At 38.9% G+C, this 18,176-nt stretch overlaps 1 protein-coding gene across 3 annotated transcripts in view; it reads right to left on the minus strand.

Annotated features, from left to right (window-relative positions):
- Positions 1–9,992, minus strand: part of COMMD10 (COMM domain containing 10) — a 79,206-nt gene extending 69,214 nt beyond the window's left edge. For all 3 annotated transcript variants that reach the window (XM_083356268.1, XM_083356267.1, XM_083356269.1), the window contains exons 1-3: positions 9,878–9,992; positions 3,130–3,220; positions 581–691 (exon numbers count right to left, since the gene is read on the minus strand). In XM_083356268.1, the coding sequence (XP_083212394.1) occupies positions 581–691; positions 3,130–3,220; positions 9,878–9,912 (237 nt within the window). In that variant the 5' untranslated portion in view covers positions 9,913–9,992. The remainder of the gene's footprint in view (positions 1–580; positions 692–3,129; positions 3,221–9,877) is intronic.
- Between the last annotated feature and the right edge of the window lie 8,184 nt (positions 9,993–18,176).

An 18,176-nucleotide genomic window follows, 5' to 3' on the forward strand; every position in this document is an offset into this window, starting at 1 on the left:
GAGAGATTCCAATGCTATTATTTTTCTTTGTGATTTCTATTTGCTTGAATCTCATGTGCTACACAATGGCTATGATCCATGCTAATCTATGGTTTAAGACCCAGCAGTTATAGGTTTGCTTTACATCTTAAGCCTTAAAAAATAGTTGAAACAAAAGTGGAGGGATTCACACATCTAATGACCTTTGTCTGCTTCTGGCTTATCATGTTGTGTGAATTCAGCTAATCATGGAAATCCTGACACATACAGAATTATACCAGCAATCTAAGAAACAAAAAGCTTGCATTCTTGCATAGGTATGTATTTCAGCCATATATCATCTTAATATCATATTTTCTTAGAAATTCAGTTGTAACCAATATACTTCTTTATATAATAAAGGTTAAGACTGTAGCAATAATTCTTTAATGCATAGTGACAATCTCTACTTTTTCCAAGACATCAACACATCCATGTAAAAAAACAAAACAAAAACATTTGGAGCACTATCTTTTAACGTCAAACTTTCAAAAATCTTTTTCTCTATATCAAGTTAAATATTTACAAACATGTCAAAATTATAACGTTAAAAAGTGGATACCTGTTCCAAAATGAATGTTATAGTTTCAAGTATAAGATGAAGGTCTTGTTTTTCTATTGAGAATGCAGCTTGAAGTTTTTCCTCCTCCTCTTCTGTGAAAGTACTCCCTGTCTGAAATTTATAAAAACTCTCCAGTTTAATTTTTTTAAAAAGAAAATTATTTAAATGATTATTTAAAATAAGGAAATTATTTAAATGATTGCTTCATGCCCCGTTCCCTAACTGCTGCCCGAGGTAAATATGAAAAGAATAAAAAGCAAATAAATGCAAACTTAAATTCAAAAGCAAAGGCAAACAGTTTACCTGTAAATATACAGTAAATAAATTTCCTTTGCTAGCATTTTTCCTTTCAAAGTCACTAATGGGGAAAGGTCTGTTCTCTAATGAGAACCACTCGGAAGCTTCAGCTGGTACAGAGTGCAGCTGCACGAGTTCTTTTGGGGGTCTCCCGATACTCCCATATTACACCTCCGCTCCGTGAACTGCACTGGCTTCCAGTTGCCTTCCGGGTGAAATTCAAGGTGCTGGTGATGACATACAAAGCCCTACATGGCATGGGTCCGGATTACCTACGGGAGCACCTACTGCCGGCGTCAACTTCCCTCCGTCCTGTACGTTCCCACAGAGAGGGCCTCCTCAGGGTACCACCGGTCAGAGAATGTCAGCTGGTGACCCCCAGGGGGAGAGCATTCTCGGTGGGTGCACCAATCCTTTGGAACCACTTGCCGGCTGAACTCCGGATAGCCCCAGACCTTCGCTCCTTCCGGCGTGATCTAAAAATTTATCTATTCGAACAAGCCGGCCTGGCCTGATGGATTTGGGTTTTAATATTATTTTAACTAATGTATTCTTATTTTTATTGCCCTGTACACCGCCCTGAGTCCCTCAGGAGAAGGGCGGTATATAAATCAAATAAATAAATAAATAAATAATGTTCATAAAATGAGAGCCAAGGAGAACAGAATGCTTTACAAGAATTTCCTTTGTGCTGATTTGATTCTTTATAGATGAAGAAGCCTCCTTATTTGCTTTCTATAATGTCTAATATCCTTGACTAAAATATTGTTATCTATATTGTATTCTTTGTTTATATAAATCTGTTTTCTGCAGCCCTCTGAGCTACTTATGATCATGATAGCTAAACACTGCTAGAATTGCCATTTGGATGTGAAAAACCAAACATTGCCATATAAATAAAATAAACAAACAAAACTTACTGCTGACACTAAAAAAAACCCTGCCCTTTCTTTTTTTTCCAAATAATTATTTTATTACATTAGGAGATACAAATAATATACCATGGATACAAATATTAGCTGAATACAATAGGGATTTTTTGCAATGTAAATTAGAAATTGCTAATATGATGATTTAGACAAGGCTTTAAAAAGCTTTAAAAAGGATGTTAAATGTAACTCTTGGGCACCCCAAAAGAAGGACCTCCTTCTGTTTAGTTGTCTCCAGAGAGCTATCATTTTTAATTTTAGAACTATTGTACCATACTATAAACTTGGAATGGCGTGGTTTGAGGAAATACCTATCTCCCATAGTACATGCCCAGCCAATTCAATCTGGCAAGATTAGTGCGCTCATGGGAACCATCATTTAAACAACGCATTCTATCATTTTTATTTTTTTTTAATTTTAATTCCATTTATATCCCGCCCTTCTCCGAAGACTCAGGGCGGCTTACAAACTTAGCAGTAGCCTTCATTCTATGTATATGCCTGCTTATTAGGGCTTTCACACACACACCCAAGCGGCATTATTACAAAGTCAGCTTAATTGCCCCCAACAATCTGGGTCCTCATTTTACCTACCTCGGAAGGATGGAAGGCTGAGTCAACCTTGAGCCTGGTGGGATGCGAACCTGCATTAATTGCAGGCAGCTGGTGTTACTTAAGGAGGCATTAGGCCACTGCTCCACCAAGGCTCTTTTTATCATGACCCTGGAGACATACAGTATCTTTTCTGTAGTAGCAAATGCCCTCTAGAATGAGGTTTCCCCAAGATTCCAACACCCTCCACTCTGTAGAGGTTTTGAATGACCTGGAAGACCTGACTCTTCACCCAGGCATTAGGACAACGATGCCCAAAGCCTCCTTTTAATTAGGTTGTTTTCCTTTGTTCCCATCTGATCTTGTCATTCTGCCATCTTTACCCTCCTTTTTGTTTTTTGTGCTTTTAATATGTTAAACAGTTTATAAACTGTCCAGAGTCACTGAACGCCAGTAATTATTAGTCTCCCTAATGACTCATAATTACCATTTAACATGAGACAGAAGCTGATCTGATGTTTGAACAAATTTTATTCTATTTTAATCAAAAATAGATCAAAAAAATGTTAACCCTACTCTGAAACGGAGTTAATGGTTATAATCATTTTACCTCATTCCCTTAACAGGTAATCCTCCAGAGATGTAAACTATGCCCAGAATTTATTGGCCTGCATAGCTACTTCTAGAATTCTGACAATTGAATCTCATATATTTGGAAGCTGCCCAGATAATATTCAACGATTTTGAGTCGTTTTCACTTTCTATACCAACCTTTATGTGAAGCTTCTGAAGAATGCGGGAGAGAAGGCGAGAGAATCTGCCTGTATCCAGAGCATTGATCAAGGTCACAGCTTTTCGAACTCTTAAAAAAGGAACGGAAATTTAAAAAAACGATTCACCTACAGGTAGATAACAGCAGATATATGAATTTATCTCCTCAGCTTTTACCAAGTTGTCAAACAGCAATTTAATATTAATTGAAGTAGCTGACTGCTTTTTCAGGCAATCTGAAAACCTTGAGGGCCAGAGGATGGACTTTGTAATACTTGAAACATGGTTTTTGTAATACTGTTGCACTGGCTAATTAACATGGGTCTTCTTTTATTTTAATTTTGCTCTTCAATTGTATCGCTGATAATTTCCCATAAATCTTAACGTTCAAGGAAAAGCCCCTCTTTCAGAAACCAGGACTGGCAGGAGAGCATTCAATACATTGTAGATAACAGTTTCGTTTTTAGCTGTTCTCAAGTCTCTGTGAACAAAGAAAATAGCCAAGCCAACCTTGAGAAGCACTGAGAATGTATCTTACCCAAACCCATTATGATGTTTTCCATTTACAAATGTTTCTTTTACTTTTATTCAGAATACAGTGCTCTTTTCTATGGCTATGGTGTGATTCTTGTGATGTAACAGATGACTATTTCTAAACCAATCAACTTTTGCTGTGAAGTTCTTTGTTGTGTTAACTGCAAAAGTAAATGTAATTCATTTCTTGGGGTTCCCCTTTTCATAGGGAGACCCCATTTTATCAGAGTAATAAATTGTTAAAATGGCAGGCCCCAAAACAAGAGCACAAGAATATATATGCAAGGAAGACAATAAGGATTTGGGGATGTGACATACAGCCCCCCCCAAGAAGAATGGGAAATCCACCTAAAAGACAAAAAGGGAAGGGGAACAAATAATACAGACATATCAATTAGGTTTATCAGGATATTGAGAATGGAAGCGTCTTAGAAGTTTAGGGGCTCTAACGTGTTTCTTGTACAACCACTCATTCTGGGCAGAAGTGAGATTCTTCCAAGCTACTAAGCATTGTGTCACCCCATGGTGTATTCAAGAATCCAAAATGTCCTTAATCTCCAAGTATTGCTCACCCTCAACTGTGATAGGTGTGGGTGCCTGAGGTGCAGGAGGCCTAAGGTTAGAAGTGATCTCCAGTTTGAGCAAACTGCAATGGAAAACAGGGTGGATTTTCCGTAAGTTCTTTGGCAAGTCCAAATCAACTGTCACAGGATTGATGATGCGTTTGTTAGGGAAAGCTCCTACAAATTTAGGGCCTAATTTCTTAGAAGGTTGTAAAGACTTCAAATACTTTGTGGAGAGATATACTCAGTCTCCAACTTTATATGGTTTTTGTTCCATTCTCCATTTATCGGTTTGAGTCTTACAGTTTCTCTGGCTTCATCCAGAGCTTTCCTGACTGCTGGCCAGGTATTTTGTAGCTGTTTAATCCATTCTTGCAAGGAGGGGATTTCAGGTTCCTAGGTAGGGAGTTCAGGAATGGCCACAAATGTTTGACCATTAGCTACTTGAAATTGAGTAAAAGCTGTACTGGAGTGCACAGCATTATTATAAGCCATCTCTGGTTTCTTACTGTTATATTGTAGTAATCTGGATAATGTGTCAGCTAAAAAATTCTTTCCCCCAAAGAGGTAATGAATAGTGAAATCAAAACGATGGAAATGTTGGGACCATCTTGCCTGTTTAGGGGAGACCTTCCTGGGGGTTTTCATGGCTTCAAGATTCTTATGATCAGTCCATACTTTAAATGGTATTTTACTCCCTTCTAGGAAATGTCTCCAAGTGAGGAGGGCCCATTGTACAGCATAGGCCTCCTTCTCCCAAGCTGCCAACCTCTGCTCACTGTCTGATAATTTCTTAGAGATGTAAGCACAAGGTTGTAATTGTCCTTCTTTATTTCTCTACAATAAAGCCACTCCCACAGCCACATCACTGGCATCCGCTTGAATTACAAATGGCTGTTCTGGTTCCAGATGTTTCAAAACCGGTCCATACAAAAAAGTCTCTTAAGTTTCTCAAAGGCTGCTTGACACTCTCCTGTCCATTTTAACAGTTGACTGGGCTTTGGTTTATCCCCCGCCCCCTGTGGTTTTTAACAAGTTTGTGATTGGGAGGGCAATCTATGCAAAAGATGGGATGAATTGTCTGTAAAAGTTTGCAAATCCTAGGAAACTTTGGAGCTGTTTCCTGGTTTTTGGAGGGGCCCAATACAAGACTGCTCTCACTTTCTCTGGGTCCCTCTCTGTTACCTCACTGGATATATGATAGCCCAAGTAATCAATACGATCTTTGTGAAACTCACACTTAGACAGTTTGGTGTACAATTTGGCAGAGCGCAGCTTTTTTAGTACCAGTCTGACCAATTTAATGTGCTCATCTTTGGTTTCGGTGTAAATAAGGATATCATCTAGGTCAGACATGTCAAACTCATGATGTCACGTGACATCACGTGACGTATCAGACCTGTTTTGCCATTGCTAGCAATGGGGTGGACACGGCTTCCGGATGACGCATCCAGCCCACAGGCCGGCAGTTTGACACTCCTGATCTAGGTAAACCAAAACCCCTTTATAAAGGTGATCATGTAGGACCTCATTAATCAATTGCACAAATACTGCAGGAGCCCCTTGTAGCCCAAAAGGGAGAACTTTAAATTGGAAGCAACCAATGGGCAGTTTTCCATTCATCCCCTTTCTTTATTTGTATGCGGTAATAAGCTTCTCTCAAGTCTAGCTTGGAAAAAAATTTCCCTTTAGATAAGTGCGCTAAAATCTCTTTCATTAAAGGTAGTGGATAAATGTTCTCCACACACACAGCATTCAGACTCCTATAATCCACACACAGATAAAGAGAGCTTCTTTTATCTGAATAATACAGAGGCTGCTACTCGGGGTCTAGCCAGCTCTATAAAACCCCGCTCCAAATTCTTTTTGATGAAATTTCCCAGTTCGTCTAACTCCCTGGGAGTCATAGAGTACATTTTTGGTTTTGGCAATTTCACCCCTGGGATTTCAATAGCAGTCTGTGGGCTGGTGAGGAAGGAGTTCGTCCACTCTCCATTCACTGAATGCTTCAGCCAAATCTCACTATTCCACTAGAAGGTTTTTCAAGTCTGACTCACTGAGGGCAGAGACAAAATCATGGCATAATCCACATCTCCCACTGTTTTCTTTAGAAGCGGACGGGGTTCCCCCTTGTGGGAATTTTAAGTGTCCTTCCCTCCAGTTGATCATGGGATTCCACTTCTTTAGCCAAGAACTAATGGCCACTCCATCCCTGGGGTCACAATAAAAGCTAGAGTCTCTGCATGGTCCCCAGGTTAATATGTAAAGGTCTGGTGGCAAAGCTGCCGGGTACCCCCCTGCAACCGAGCCATCCAATTGGCAGAAAGTAATTGGGGGGTACCCTCCTGACGGGTATCCCCATTTTCCCCAGTAGTTCTGGGCTAATCATGCATTGGGTACACCCCGAGTCCAGCAAGGCAGCTAATTTTACTGTCTTCCCAGTGCCAGATATAGAAATTTCTAGGGGCACTGTTATGGGGTCAATTGGCCCACTCACCAATGGGTTGTTCTTGTAGTCTTCCATCCCTTCTGGGCCATCGTAGCATGAAGTCAGAGCTTGACCCTCTTGATCGTGGTCCTGGGGGAGCTCTATGACTTCTTCAGACCTCATCACAGTCTCCCTGGGGTGCAGTGAGGTTCTCGGAGTTCTCCCAGCCAGTAGACAATCCCCTCTCTTGGCAGGTGTCTTGCTGCAGCAGTCCATGGATTGATGTCCCTCTTTACCACATCTGAAGCAGGTGGTGCTGTAAGATGGGGCAGGCAAACCTCATGCAGCCTCCCTTCGCTTCTCTGACTGCGGTTTGAAGCAGGCACCAGTCGTACAGCCGTCCTGGGGCTCCGTGAGCTATGCAGGCATTATATAGCTCTTCATTGAGCCCATTCTGGAAACAGCTTACCAGGATGTCTTCCGGCCAGCGAAGGCGATTGGCCAACTCTCTGAATTCTTCAGTGTATTCAGCAACTGGTCTCCTTTCCTGCTTCACTGTTTTTATTCGCTCCCAGGCTTTCTTGTCTGCTAGCTGGCTTCAAAATGTCTGCAGAGAGCAGCTATAAAATTGAAATTCCTCAATTCAGGTGTGTTGCAATTGTACAGGGTCACCATCCAGTCAGCTGCTCCATCTTCCAAAGCTAGGATAACAACCCAGACCTTATCGACATCAGTAGGCAGTGTTCTCCCATAGATTTGCATGTAGGTGAACACTTGTGCCAGGAAATACCCCAACTGCCTCGGGTCTCCATCAAACCTCACTCCGATCGGAATCAGTTTTACTCAGCTGGTTGGGGTGGTCTGCCTCTGGTTCCTTGAAATGGACAGCCTCGCCCGGATGCTGCCTCCTGGGTTCCAGCCGCTGCCATCTCTCGGACCTCCAATTCCTCTTCCTCCAATTCACCCTTTGACTCTTCCTCCGATAGGGGGCTTTCTTTTAGCTGCACCTTAAATTTGAGGGCTTTTTTCACATACTCCATCACAGCTTCCATAGTCCCCGACTTCCTTTTCTCCACCTTTATCAGGAGGGGCAGGTTCTGGATTTTTTTTCTTTGCCTTTTTCTTCCCTCCACCATGGGTAAGGGTGACTTACCCATGGGTTTTCTTCCCATCCTTTTTTCCTACCCCGAGTGATCATCTGGCTCGATCATCTTCACCAGAAGGCCCGGCTTCTTCCAGGTCCGTGGAGAGACTTTCATCTGGTTTCAAGCATAGGAGATCTTTGGCCCACTTCTCTCCCTGGAACACCTCCATGTGAAATTTAGTTATGACTCCCCTGGTAGGGAAGCAGCTTCTCCGGGTTGAGTACTATGCAGATCTCGCCTTATGTAAGGACCCACCTCAGCTAACCACCCAAGAAAACAGAACTCTTGAAACAGGCATTGTCTCAAAAGGAAACTTTTATTAGGGGTTAGTGACAGTAAGGCAGTCAAGGAGAGATCTGGGGAAAATCCCGCTTAAATGGCATAGTTAAACCAGCAATATTCCTCCTCCCACCAGAGCAATAATGTCCATTTGAATCCAGTCAATCCACAGATGACATGATGTGTGGGTAACTGGCACAGTTGGCGCGCATCTCAAGGTCTTCTCCAGTTTTGTTTCTCCTCACATTCCTTTTTCAAGTGGATAGAGACGGGAGAAGAAAAGTAGAAAGCAAAAGTTATCTCAAATAAAAGCAATTATTACCCCTCCTGTAGAATGGTAGGCCCCAAAACAAGAGCACAACAATATATATGCAAGAAAGACAATAAGGATTTGGAGACCTGACAGTATGTGTCTGTATGTGTTTCTGTGTACAGTCATTTCCAGGATCTGGAGGAAGAACGAGACCCTCTAGTAACAAAACACAAAAACTTATTCAAAACAAGATTTGGAAAATGGAGCTCATTGGCTTGTGAAAAGCTCCCTGAAACAATTATGATTGGTTTGCCTGGAGAAAACATGAAATGAAAATTTTGTATGTGAAATTGTTTATACAAGCAGTCTGATTGGAGGACAAATGTGTATGTCGATGGTAAAAAAGTGTGCATGCCTATGTGTTGACCTCCACCCCCAGACTGAAAGGGACTAGGCCCCTTTGATATGAAGACCAAATCTGGCCCTAAGTTCTGCCTCATTTTACTTTTTCCAATAAGGAACCAAGTCAGAAAATCATTTAAAAACAACTTATTAGAATACTCTGATAAAGTGTGGTCTCCCTATGAAGAGGGGAAACCCCAAGAAATGGATTACATTTATTTTATAATTAACACAACAAAGGACTTCAAAGCAAAAGCTTGTTTAGAAATAGTCATCTGTTACATCACAACAATTACAGCATAGCCATAGAAAAGAGCATTGTATTCTGAATAAAAGTAAAAGAAACATTTGCAAACGAAAAACATCAAAATGGGTTTGGTAAGATACATTCTCAGTGCTTCTCAAGATTGGCTTGACTATTTGTTCACGGAGGCTTGAGAACAGCTAAAAAGGAAACTGTTGTCTACAATGTATTGAATGCTCTCCTGCCAGTCCTCGTTTCTGAAAGAGGGGCTTTTTCTTGAACGTTAAGGTTTATGGGAAATTATCAGCAATACAATTAAAGAGCAAAATTAAAATACAAGAAATCCCATGTTAATTAAGCCAGTGAAACAGTATTATAAAAACTATGTTTCAAGTATTACAAAGTCCATCCTCTGTGGCCCTCAACCTCCAGCTAAACAGAAACGAAATGATTCTTACTTCCCTTACTAGTCTTGCAAAGAAAACAAGTCTCCTCAGAAGTAGGTCTGATGATGCGAGTCATTGTTTCACAACCTTAGCAACTGTGAAACTGCAGACTTCGAGTCCCGCAATTCTGGGACTTGAAGTCCGCACATTTCAAAGTTGCTAAAGCTGGGAAATACTGTGCTCATCAAATATGATGACACAAGGCAAGGAAACTCTTTCTTAGAAAGTCAGGAATGATTTTACGTGTGTGAACCTTGGTTCCTTATTCTCTTTGCTCCTTGTTCAAGTGTTAACATTTAAAGAGAAGCTCGCCTCTCCCCCTCCGTTTACTTTTTATCCTGCATCACTTAATATTTTTTTAAAGGGCGTCTCCTATCCAAACGCAGCCGGGACGGTACTAATCCGCAGCGTCTTTTAGGCAAGAGGAGAAGCACAGAAGAAGTCTCGTTCTTACCTCTCGGTATCCGGAATAACCATGGGCGCCGCCATTTTGAACCCCGTCAATCATACCTCCCCCTTTCCCTGGAGAGCCAATCAGCGGGCTCAAAATGCTTTCTCCCGGAAAAGCTAATCCTAGCGGCGCGAGTCAGGCAAGCTCCGCCTTTCGCCTTCTAAGCCTTCTCCGGGTGTTTATCGCCGGGGAGCGGTAGGAGGGAGTGGATAGTTGGGTGCTGGTGCTGCGATCGTCACAGCCGGCGAGTAGCACGCAACGGAGCATGCGCGTGGAAGCGCTGCCTCTTGCAAAGTGTTGTCTATCTTCCGTTGGCTAAGTGTCATAATCATTTGGGCCATTGCATAAGAGATTAGTGTTTATTCATTTCCGAGGTACGTGGCTGTTCACCCATCCTTTAGTCCACAGAAAATGACACTTTTTGGCAAGGCTAGTCACAGCAAAGCAGGAAAAATTTGGACACGCCCTGCAGCGACGCCACTGTTGTAGATCCTCCTTTAGGTGCCTATCTTCAGATGCTGGAACAAATCAGAAACTGCAAAATACTTTGATTCTTGCAAAAAAATAAAAGGGACAGCTTTTTCTGGTAATTACTAATTTCTAACGAGCAGATTGGTTGCATCTTGTCGTTGGCCTTTTGCTTTGCCAAAAAAGGAATGATTAAAATGTATTTTATCTTGTATACGTGTATGCTGTGTAGGTTTCTTAAGTTTAGGCTAAGGCACAGTAGGCACTGTCCTAATTGTCTATGGCTCCCTCCTTACATAAACATAGTATTCTAAAAATAAAAATTTCACATTGGCAAGAAGTGATGCCATCAGACACTGTGGCCTAGAGGCACCGTAAGCCTTTGAATCAGCACTGGTTGTGAATCAAGTTACATTCTTTTTTAAAATATATTTTATTGATTTTTTAAAAAAACATAAATCACTCAATAATTGGTGAACAGTGTCGTCTGGGTTACATTTGTAAAACAATCATTAACAATTTCTATAATCCATATTCCACATATTAATTTTAGTTAATTTCCTCTTTCCCCAAAATATCCTCTTTTGCAAGCATTGAACTAATACAATTCTTATTGTTTTGATAAATAACAATTCAATATATATTTTTCCCAATATTCCTAAAAATAATAATCATTTTTGTATAATATTTCTTTTCTGTTCAATCATTCTGGTTGCCTTATCTTACATCCTGTTACGGTCCTTATTTTAGTTTATTTCTCCCACCAAATTCTAGATATTCTTACTGGTGAAGATTCTCTCAAAAATTAATTACATTTACATCTACAAATTTAACTCTATTTTTTTTCCGTATAAGCCAGGGGTGTCAAACTCAATTTCATTGAGGGCCGCATCAGCATTGCGGTTGCTCTCGGGGCCAGGTGGGTATGGCCAGGGTGGGCGTGGCCTACTGGGTGGGCGTGGCTAGAGTGCGTATGGCCTACTGGGTGGGCGTGGTCAGCTCTACATCGTTCGCATCAAGGGTGCCTATGGGGGCCTGGGCAGGAGTGGGAGAGATCTGAGGGTCTCTGGCAGGAGGAGGATCTCTGGGCCAGGGCCAAGGCAGTGGGAGCCGTTCCCTCACTGTTTCCAGGATGGCTTCATGGGCCAGATCCAGCCCCCGGGCCTTGTGTTTGACATGTCTGGTATAAGCCATCTCACACTTTTACATTTCTTAAGAAATAGATAAAACAATGAAAAGAAAAAAAGAAGGAAAAGAATGGAAAACAAGAGTAAAGAAACATAAGAAATAACATACCACTTAAAATATATATGCCTCCTAGGCTAATATGTATTTATTTTCTTAATTTCTTATTCTTTTTAACCATAATTAAGAATATCTATTCTTAAAATATTCCATTCATCTAGTCCTTTAACTCTTATTCAAAACATTTTTTTATAATTTTCTTAAATTCAGTCACATTTAAGTATCTAACATTTCCTTTATTTAAATCATTTCAACTTTTTTATATTGCTCATATCAAGAGAACACAAAAGAAAAAAAGCATACTATATTGTTTAGAGAATTCATCCCTCTTAGAATAGTATATTCCAAATTTTTTATATTTCTTTAACCATATTCAAACAATTTTTTTCTTTTTTAAGTATTCTCTCTGATAAGTCCCATCATCTATTTTCTTGGTTTCCACCTTAATCTTTTCCTTTGCCCAGTATCTTTCTTAATGTATTTTGCTGAATCAAAAGGTTTTTCCATATGTTCATAAATGTTGCTGTAGATATAAAAAGTAAATCAGTATCTTTGTTAGGCACTCCTTTTTATTGGGAATCTTTTTCCTTCTTTTTCTCTCTGCTTCTCTTGTCACTTTTTGTCTCTTCAGTTCTGGTGTTTTTCCTGATATTTCTAGAATAAATTTATCCAGTCTTTTTTCTTGTCCTCAAGTTTATTTTGTTGTGTTGAAATATAAGTTGTCTTTTCCAAATCTAATATTTCTTGTAAAAAAATTTCCACTTGGATTAGATCATACTTCTTTGTTTTGTAGAATTCCATCTTCAAGTCTCTGTCCTCAAATTTATGTTCAGTCGTCTGTTTTGTCTGTTCCTTCTCTGCTGTATTTTCCTGAGGGGTTTTTTTGTATAAAATTGAATTGGATATCAGTTGATTTATATTTTCAAAGTTACTCTGAATTTCTTTGTGATTTGAGATCATTTTTCTTTGAATTAGTTGCAGCTTAACATATCTCCTCTTGAAAAGTATTCATTTTTCTTAAGTATTTCCTATAAATCTCTGATTTTCCATGATGACCAAAAGTCCAGATTTCCTCCCTCCCTTTGGAAATAGCTTTGGAGTCAGAATTGAATAAATACTTATAGTCCAGAGAATTAAAAAAAAATTGTTTTGTTTTTGTTCCCTTAGGTTTGTAAGTCTACACAGCTGTTCTCTATTTGTTTTTTTTTGTTTGTTTGTTTTATTAGAGTTTTACAAAAAATTTTTTACAATACATATCCCCAAAACCCACCCGCCCCAAACCACCCCCCTTCCCCCCCACTTCCCAGAGCTGAATACAGGGTTATAGATATAATAATCATATTCTAACTAAGATTATCCATTATAAAATTAACCAAATTCATAATGTGCTTTAACTCCTGCTGTTCTCTATTTGTTAAAGCTTTGAAAGTCACAGGCATAGATTAGATTTTTCTCCAGTCATTTTACCATGACTGTCATAATCCTCATCCACCAGTAGGTGTCAGAACTGGTTCATTTTTCAGATTTTATTCCTCCATGAAAGGTTAAATTTGCCACTTCCAGTAGCAAAAGGGTCGGGGAAAACCCCCCTTCCTTCACCATGAACTCAGAAAGCAAAATGGACATCACCAACAAATTCGGAGTGCTTGGGTTTAGTTAGGAGGGCACTGATTTTTCAAGACTACCCTATCTCTGTTTCGTGGTAAAATACATGGGAAAATCCCATTTGAGGAAAATTCTACTTATGGCTAGGGATAGGTCACCATGAACTCAGAGAGCAAAATGGACATCACCAACAAATTCGGAGTGCTTGGGTTTAGTTAGGAGGGCACTGATTTTTCAAGACTACCCTATCTCTGTTTCGTGGTAAAATACATGGGAAAATCCCATTTGAGGAAAATTCTACTTATGGTTAGGGATAGGTCACCATGAACTCGGTGAGCAAAATGTACATCGCCAAAAAGTTCGGAGTGCTTGGGTGTGGTTAGGAGGGCACTAACCTTTCTAGCCTGCCCTATTTATGTTTCCTGAAAAATACATGGGAAAATCCCATTGGAGGAATAGTCCACTTAGGGTTAGGGTTAGGTCATCATGAACTCATTGAGTATAATGGATATTGCCAACAAATTTGGAGTGCTTGATTATGGTTAGGAGGGCACTGACTTTTCTAGGCTGCCCTATCTATGTTTCCTGGTAAAATACATGGAAAAATCCCATTAGGGTTAGGTAGAGCATGATCAGTGGTTAGGGATCCTGAGTGTTGTAGCTCAGAAACATTTAGGAGTCATTCGTTCCTCAATCCTGTCATAGAAGATAGTATTTGTTGGATCTATTCATTGTTTAATGTTTTTATATCCATCTCTAAAATATGTTAAAATGGAAATGCACAAAATGCATTAAAGTAACACCAGCAAGTGGTAGTAGAACTAACATAAAAAAATAAAATTTAGTCAATAAGTGAAAATGATTTTTTGAGTAAAGACTTCTATAGGAAAGCCCAGTTCCTCCTAGAGGGAGCAATACTTCATTTGATCATTTAAGACAGCTCTCTCCAATATTGGGCATTCAATATGTACTCCCATTATCTTCATATTCTATCAACAGCCTTTAGCCATGCTAGCTTTGGGGCTGATGAAATGTGGAGTATACCAGGCTAAGAAAAGCTTTTTAGGATAATTGCTTTGGTGTGTACCATTGAAAGCAAAGAATCAACCCATGAATGAAGAAACAAATCTACCATCAATCTATGACTTTATTGGCCATCCTGTTAGCAGGATGACTTTTGCAGCAATTGCCTTTGGTTCTCTGTGGTACAAGAATATGATGGAAATAAGGAGCCTTACACTGACCAATTCACATAATGTTATGGGGAGAGAAACCAGAGAGAGAGGCGGGGTGACATTTTCATTCTCATTCTCTATTCATAGAACAATCTCTGAATAAAGCTTTTCCTATACTATAAATCTGTTTCTTCTTGGAAAGAAAAGCTCTAAACTTCAGCAGGGTAACAACCTACTCTCCATTAATCACACAGAACATTGATTTGTGCTTAGATTGTAAGCCGCCCTGAGTCTTCGGAGAAGGGCGGGATATAAATGGGATTTAAAAAAGCCTTCACATCTATTAGATTTGAGGTCTCCATTGTGTTTATTGGGTCAATAGCTTCAAGAACATCCTCTTTTTTTGAAGAAATTTTCAAAGAAAAATGTCAGCTAAAGTACAAATTTTCCCCCGGATTTTCAGAAGAGGATTGTGACAAATGACTATGAAACCTCTATGGATTGAAATCCTAAATAGTGTAAGATCTGATCAAACAGAAAATGCATATGCAGTCTGTTTCTTTTATAACCTTAGTTGCTCTCAGGCTGTTGAATCAGACATCTCAGTTTTTTGGCTGAGATCAAAAATGTTGGTTATTTTGTACAATATCATCCTATTAGTGTGCCCATTATGGAAGCAATCTCATTTTCGTAATTTTTTTTAAAGTTATTAAAATATAATAAGAGGGAAAGGATTATTAATTGCTACACTCTGCTATACTAACATTCTGTTAAAAATTTAAGGTTGTATTTTGTTAAAGCCTTCTAAATTCTTAAAAGTGTTTTATAGAAGGACTATCTTCTTTATGTAAAATCAAATGTCGGAAGATACTTTGTTTTCAGCCTCAAAAGATTGAACTAATCTAGTTAGTAAATAACATTTTATATTTTTAAATTCATCTTACAATATTGAGAACAAGAAATAGCGGCCCTTTCACTAAAATGAAAATGGTGAAGTTTCTTAAAAGGTATGTAGATGATATGAATAGACTGTCATTCTTCAAGACTGGGAATATCAGTCAACTTAACATGAAACACATAGCATCCGTTCAGGTAGAAAAAAAGGCAGCCAGCTTATTTTCCAAAAGTTCTTTCTTTGATTCCAAATTCCTACAATGTACAATTGGGAATACAGAATGCTCTCAATTTGAGAACTACAAATTTAAGCATTCTCTTTGTTACAAATTTTTCCAGACTCAAAAAGGTATCTGGATTATATCTTGAAATGTTTATTACGGCAGCATTCCAATTTCATCTGATTTTTCAGACAGGAATTTTTAATCAGATCTCTAGTTTCATTTGGAGATGTAGCTTATGTTTAATTTATCATTTTTCTCTATTTTATTTTACATTTTATTTATGAAAGTCTTCAAAGGATGTAATCTATGCATTTTCTAGCATAAGTGTAATCTTAGCAGAGAGTGATGAATATAAAGAGTTTTTCCTTCTTGATTGTTGATGAGTAAGTGGTGTAAGCAGTAGGGTAGGCTAGACTTATTTCCAGTCAAATAATGAAGTGGGATCATTTGGCATTCTGTCGAAGAAAATCAGAATATGTCACTGAAACCCAGAAAAATAGCTCAAAATCTGGTATACACACTACTGTACTAGACAATCTGGAGCCATAGGTCAGTCTGCTATAATAACTCATCTTTCTAAAATATTGCAGCTATGATATGGACTACGCTTTCCATAAATGTGTAGGGTCACATTGTGATAGTCAGGATTATGTCATAATGATTAGGTACCAATATCACAGTATTTCTGGACATTCAATGTGTCACAGATACCTAATAAGACATAAAAAATAATACAAATTAAGTAATTTGGCTTGTGTTAGCTCAAAAATTTCCCCACAGTAATAATTCCAACCATAGTTCATATAAGTACTACTCTTAAAAAATGTCAACCATATTTGCTTACAGTGAAGAATGGTGAACTAATACCCTACGAACAACATTATGGCCTAAAGTTCATTGTTTGGCCTCATACTTTTTAATACAGGTAGTCCTTGATTTATGACCACATTTGAGACCAAAATTTATGTGGCTAAGCAAGATAGTTACCGTAATTGAGTTTTGCCCCATTTTACAACCTTTCTTGCCACAGTTGTTAAGTGAACCAGTTGTTGGTAACACGGTTGCTAAGTGAATCTGGTTTTCCCCTTGACTTTGCAGTCGCAAAAGGTGACCACATGACCCCAAGATATTGCAACTGTCATAAATGTGAGCCAGTTGTCAAGCATCCAAGCTTTGACCACGTGATGCTACAATGGTCGTAAGTGTGAAGAACAGTCATGTCACTTTTTTCAATCTCGTTACAAGTGTTCAATCACTAAATGAATGGTTGTAAGTTGAGGACTACTTGTTACATAATTTTTAATTTTTTTACAATAATTTTTATATTATGCAACACATAGATTTAGGACATTGTATAACTAAAGCATAACAGAAGCCAGACCTACTTCTATAGGTAATATGTTCCCTAATGTGGAAGCAAGGTTGAGAAAGCCTACCTTCTGGCCACTCCTCCTTTCACCTCCCATTGAGGCACAACCTTGAGTAGATCCTATGTAGTGTTCTCACATAATAGGCAAGATCATGTTCAATAAAGTGCTCACTAATGTGATTCAAAGCTATGTCCAATATTGGATGAATAAGTAATTAATTCAATAGCATTTTGAATTGGGCCCAGTAGTTTACTTGCAGACATTTAATTACCCAACTAGGTGGCATCATCACAGCTAGTGAGTGTGGGATTTGTTCTCTGTTTACACAGTATACAGTAATTTTCCCCTGCCAGTGAGAGAAAGGGTGTAGCTTTCTCCTTGATATTTCCTTCATTAGAGTATTGTTTTTTGCTTGATGGTTTTTCTGGTGTTAATCTCTGCTGCAATCAGTTATATCATTTGAGCATTTTTCCATCCAGTTGAGCAGTGTATTGGAGGTTTTTATCTGACAGTGGTAGGCAGGGCATGCTGTCATAGGCAAAACTTTTTTTTCTGAGCAGCACCAAGGAATGATTGTATAATGCATGCATAGATGAATCAAGAAATAATGAGCGATTGAGGTTATTTTTTTTTCTTCAATTTACTCAGCTGTTTTTAAATTCTTTATCCTTGGCTGATTCTACCGCACATCCCCTTCTACTTGACCCTAGCAGTGGAGGAATATTCAGTCAATTCCCTAGAGTCTAGATAAGCCTCTCCACCCTGGAGGTCCTCCAAATGTTCTGCAGCTGTAACTTCCAGGATTCCCAGCATATCTGGATGCTACCAAAGTGAAAAAGGCTTAATGCTAACTAACATTTTCTAACTAAAGAACCTCACAGAGGCAGCTGCACATTACATTCCAATAACCTAAGATGAAATTCTAATACCCATTTGCTGAGGAAGGGGAAGAAAAATTCTTCATTTTTTTTTCTTTTATCTATCATCTCCTTCCATTCCTACCATGCAAAATTTCTCTTCATCACCTGTGTTCCAAGATCTTCAACATTAGGAAACCATCCACTTCATGCACTTCAAATCTGCTATTAAAAATAAAGCACATGGGGAGATGCACTAATTTGTAATGGAGAAACGTAGGTAGACAAATGTGAAGCACCTTTTCTCTACTTCTCCTGTCAAGGTTCTCCTGATGCTCTTGCTCTCAAACTATCTTCTCCTTGCACTCCAATCATGGTTCTCTTATGCTATCTTGCCCTGAAGACATGTACTTTTCCAAGTTTCCTTCTATGATTTAAGCTATTTATTTTCCTTCCAACAAATA

The sequence above is a fragment of the Vipera ursinii genome, assembly GCF_947247035.1.
Source record: "Vipera ursinii genome assembly, chromosome: 2".
Taxonomy (NCBI): Eukaryota; Metazoa; Chordata; class Lepidosauria; order Squamata; family Viperidae; genus Vipera; species Vipera ursinii.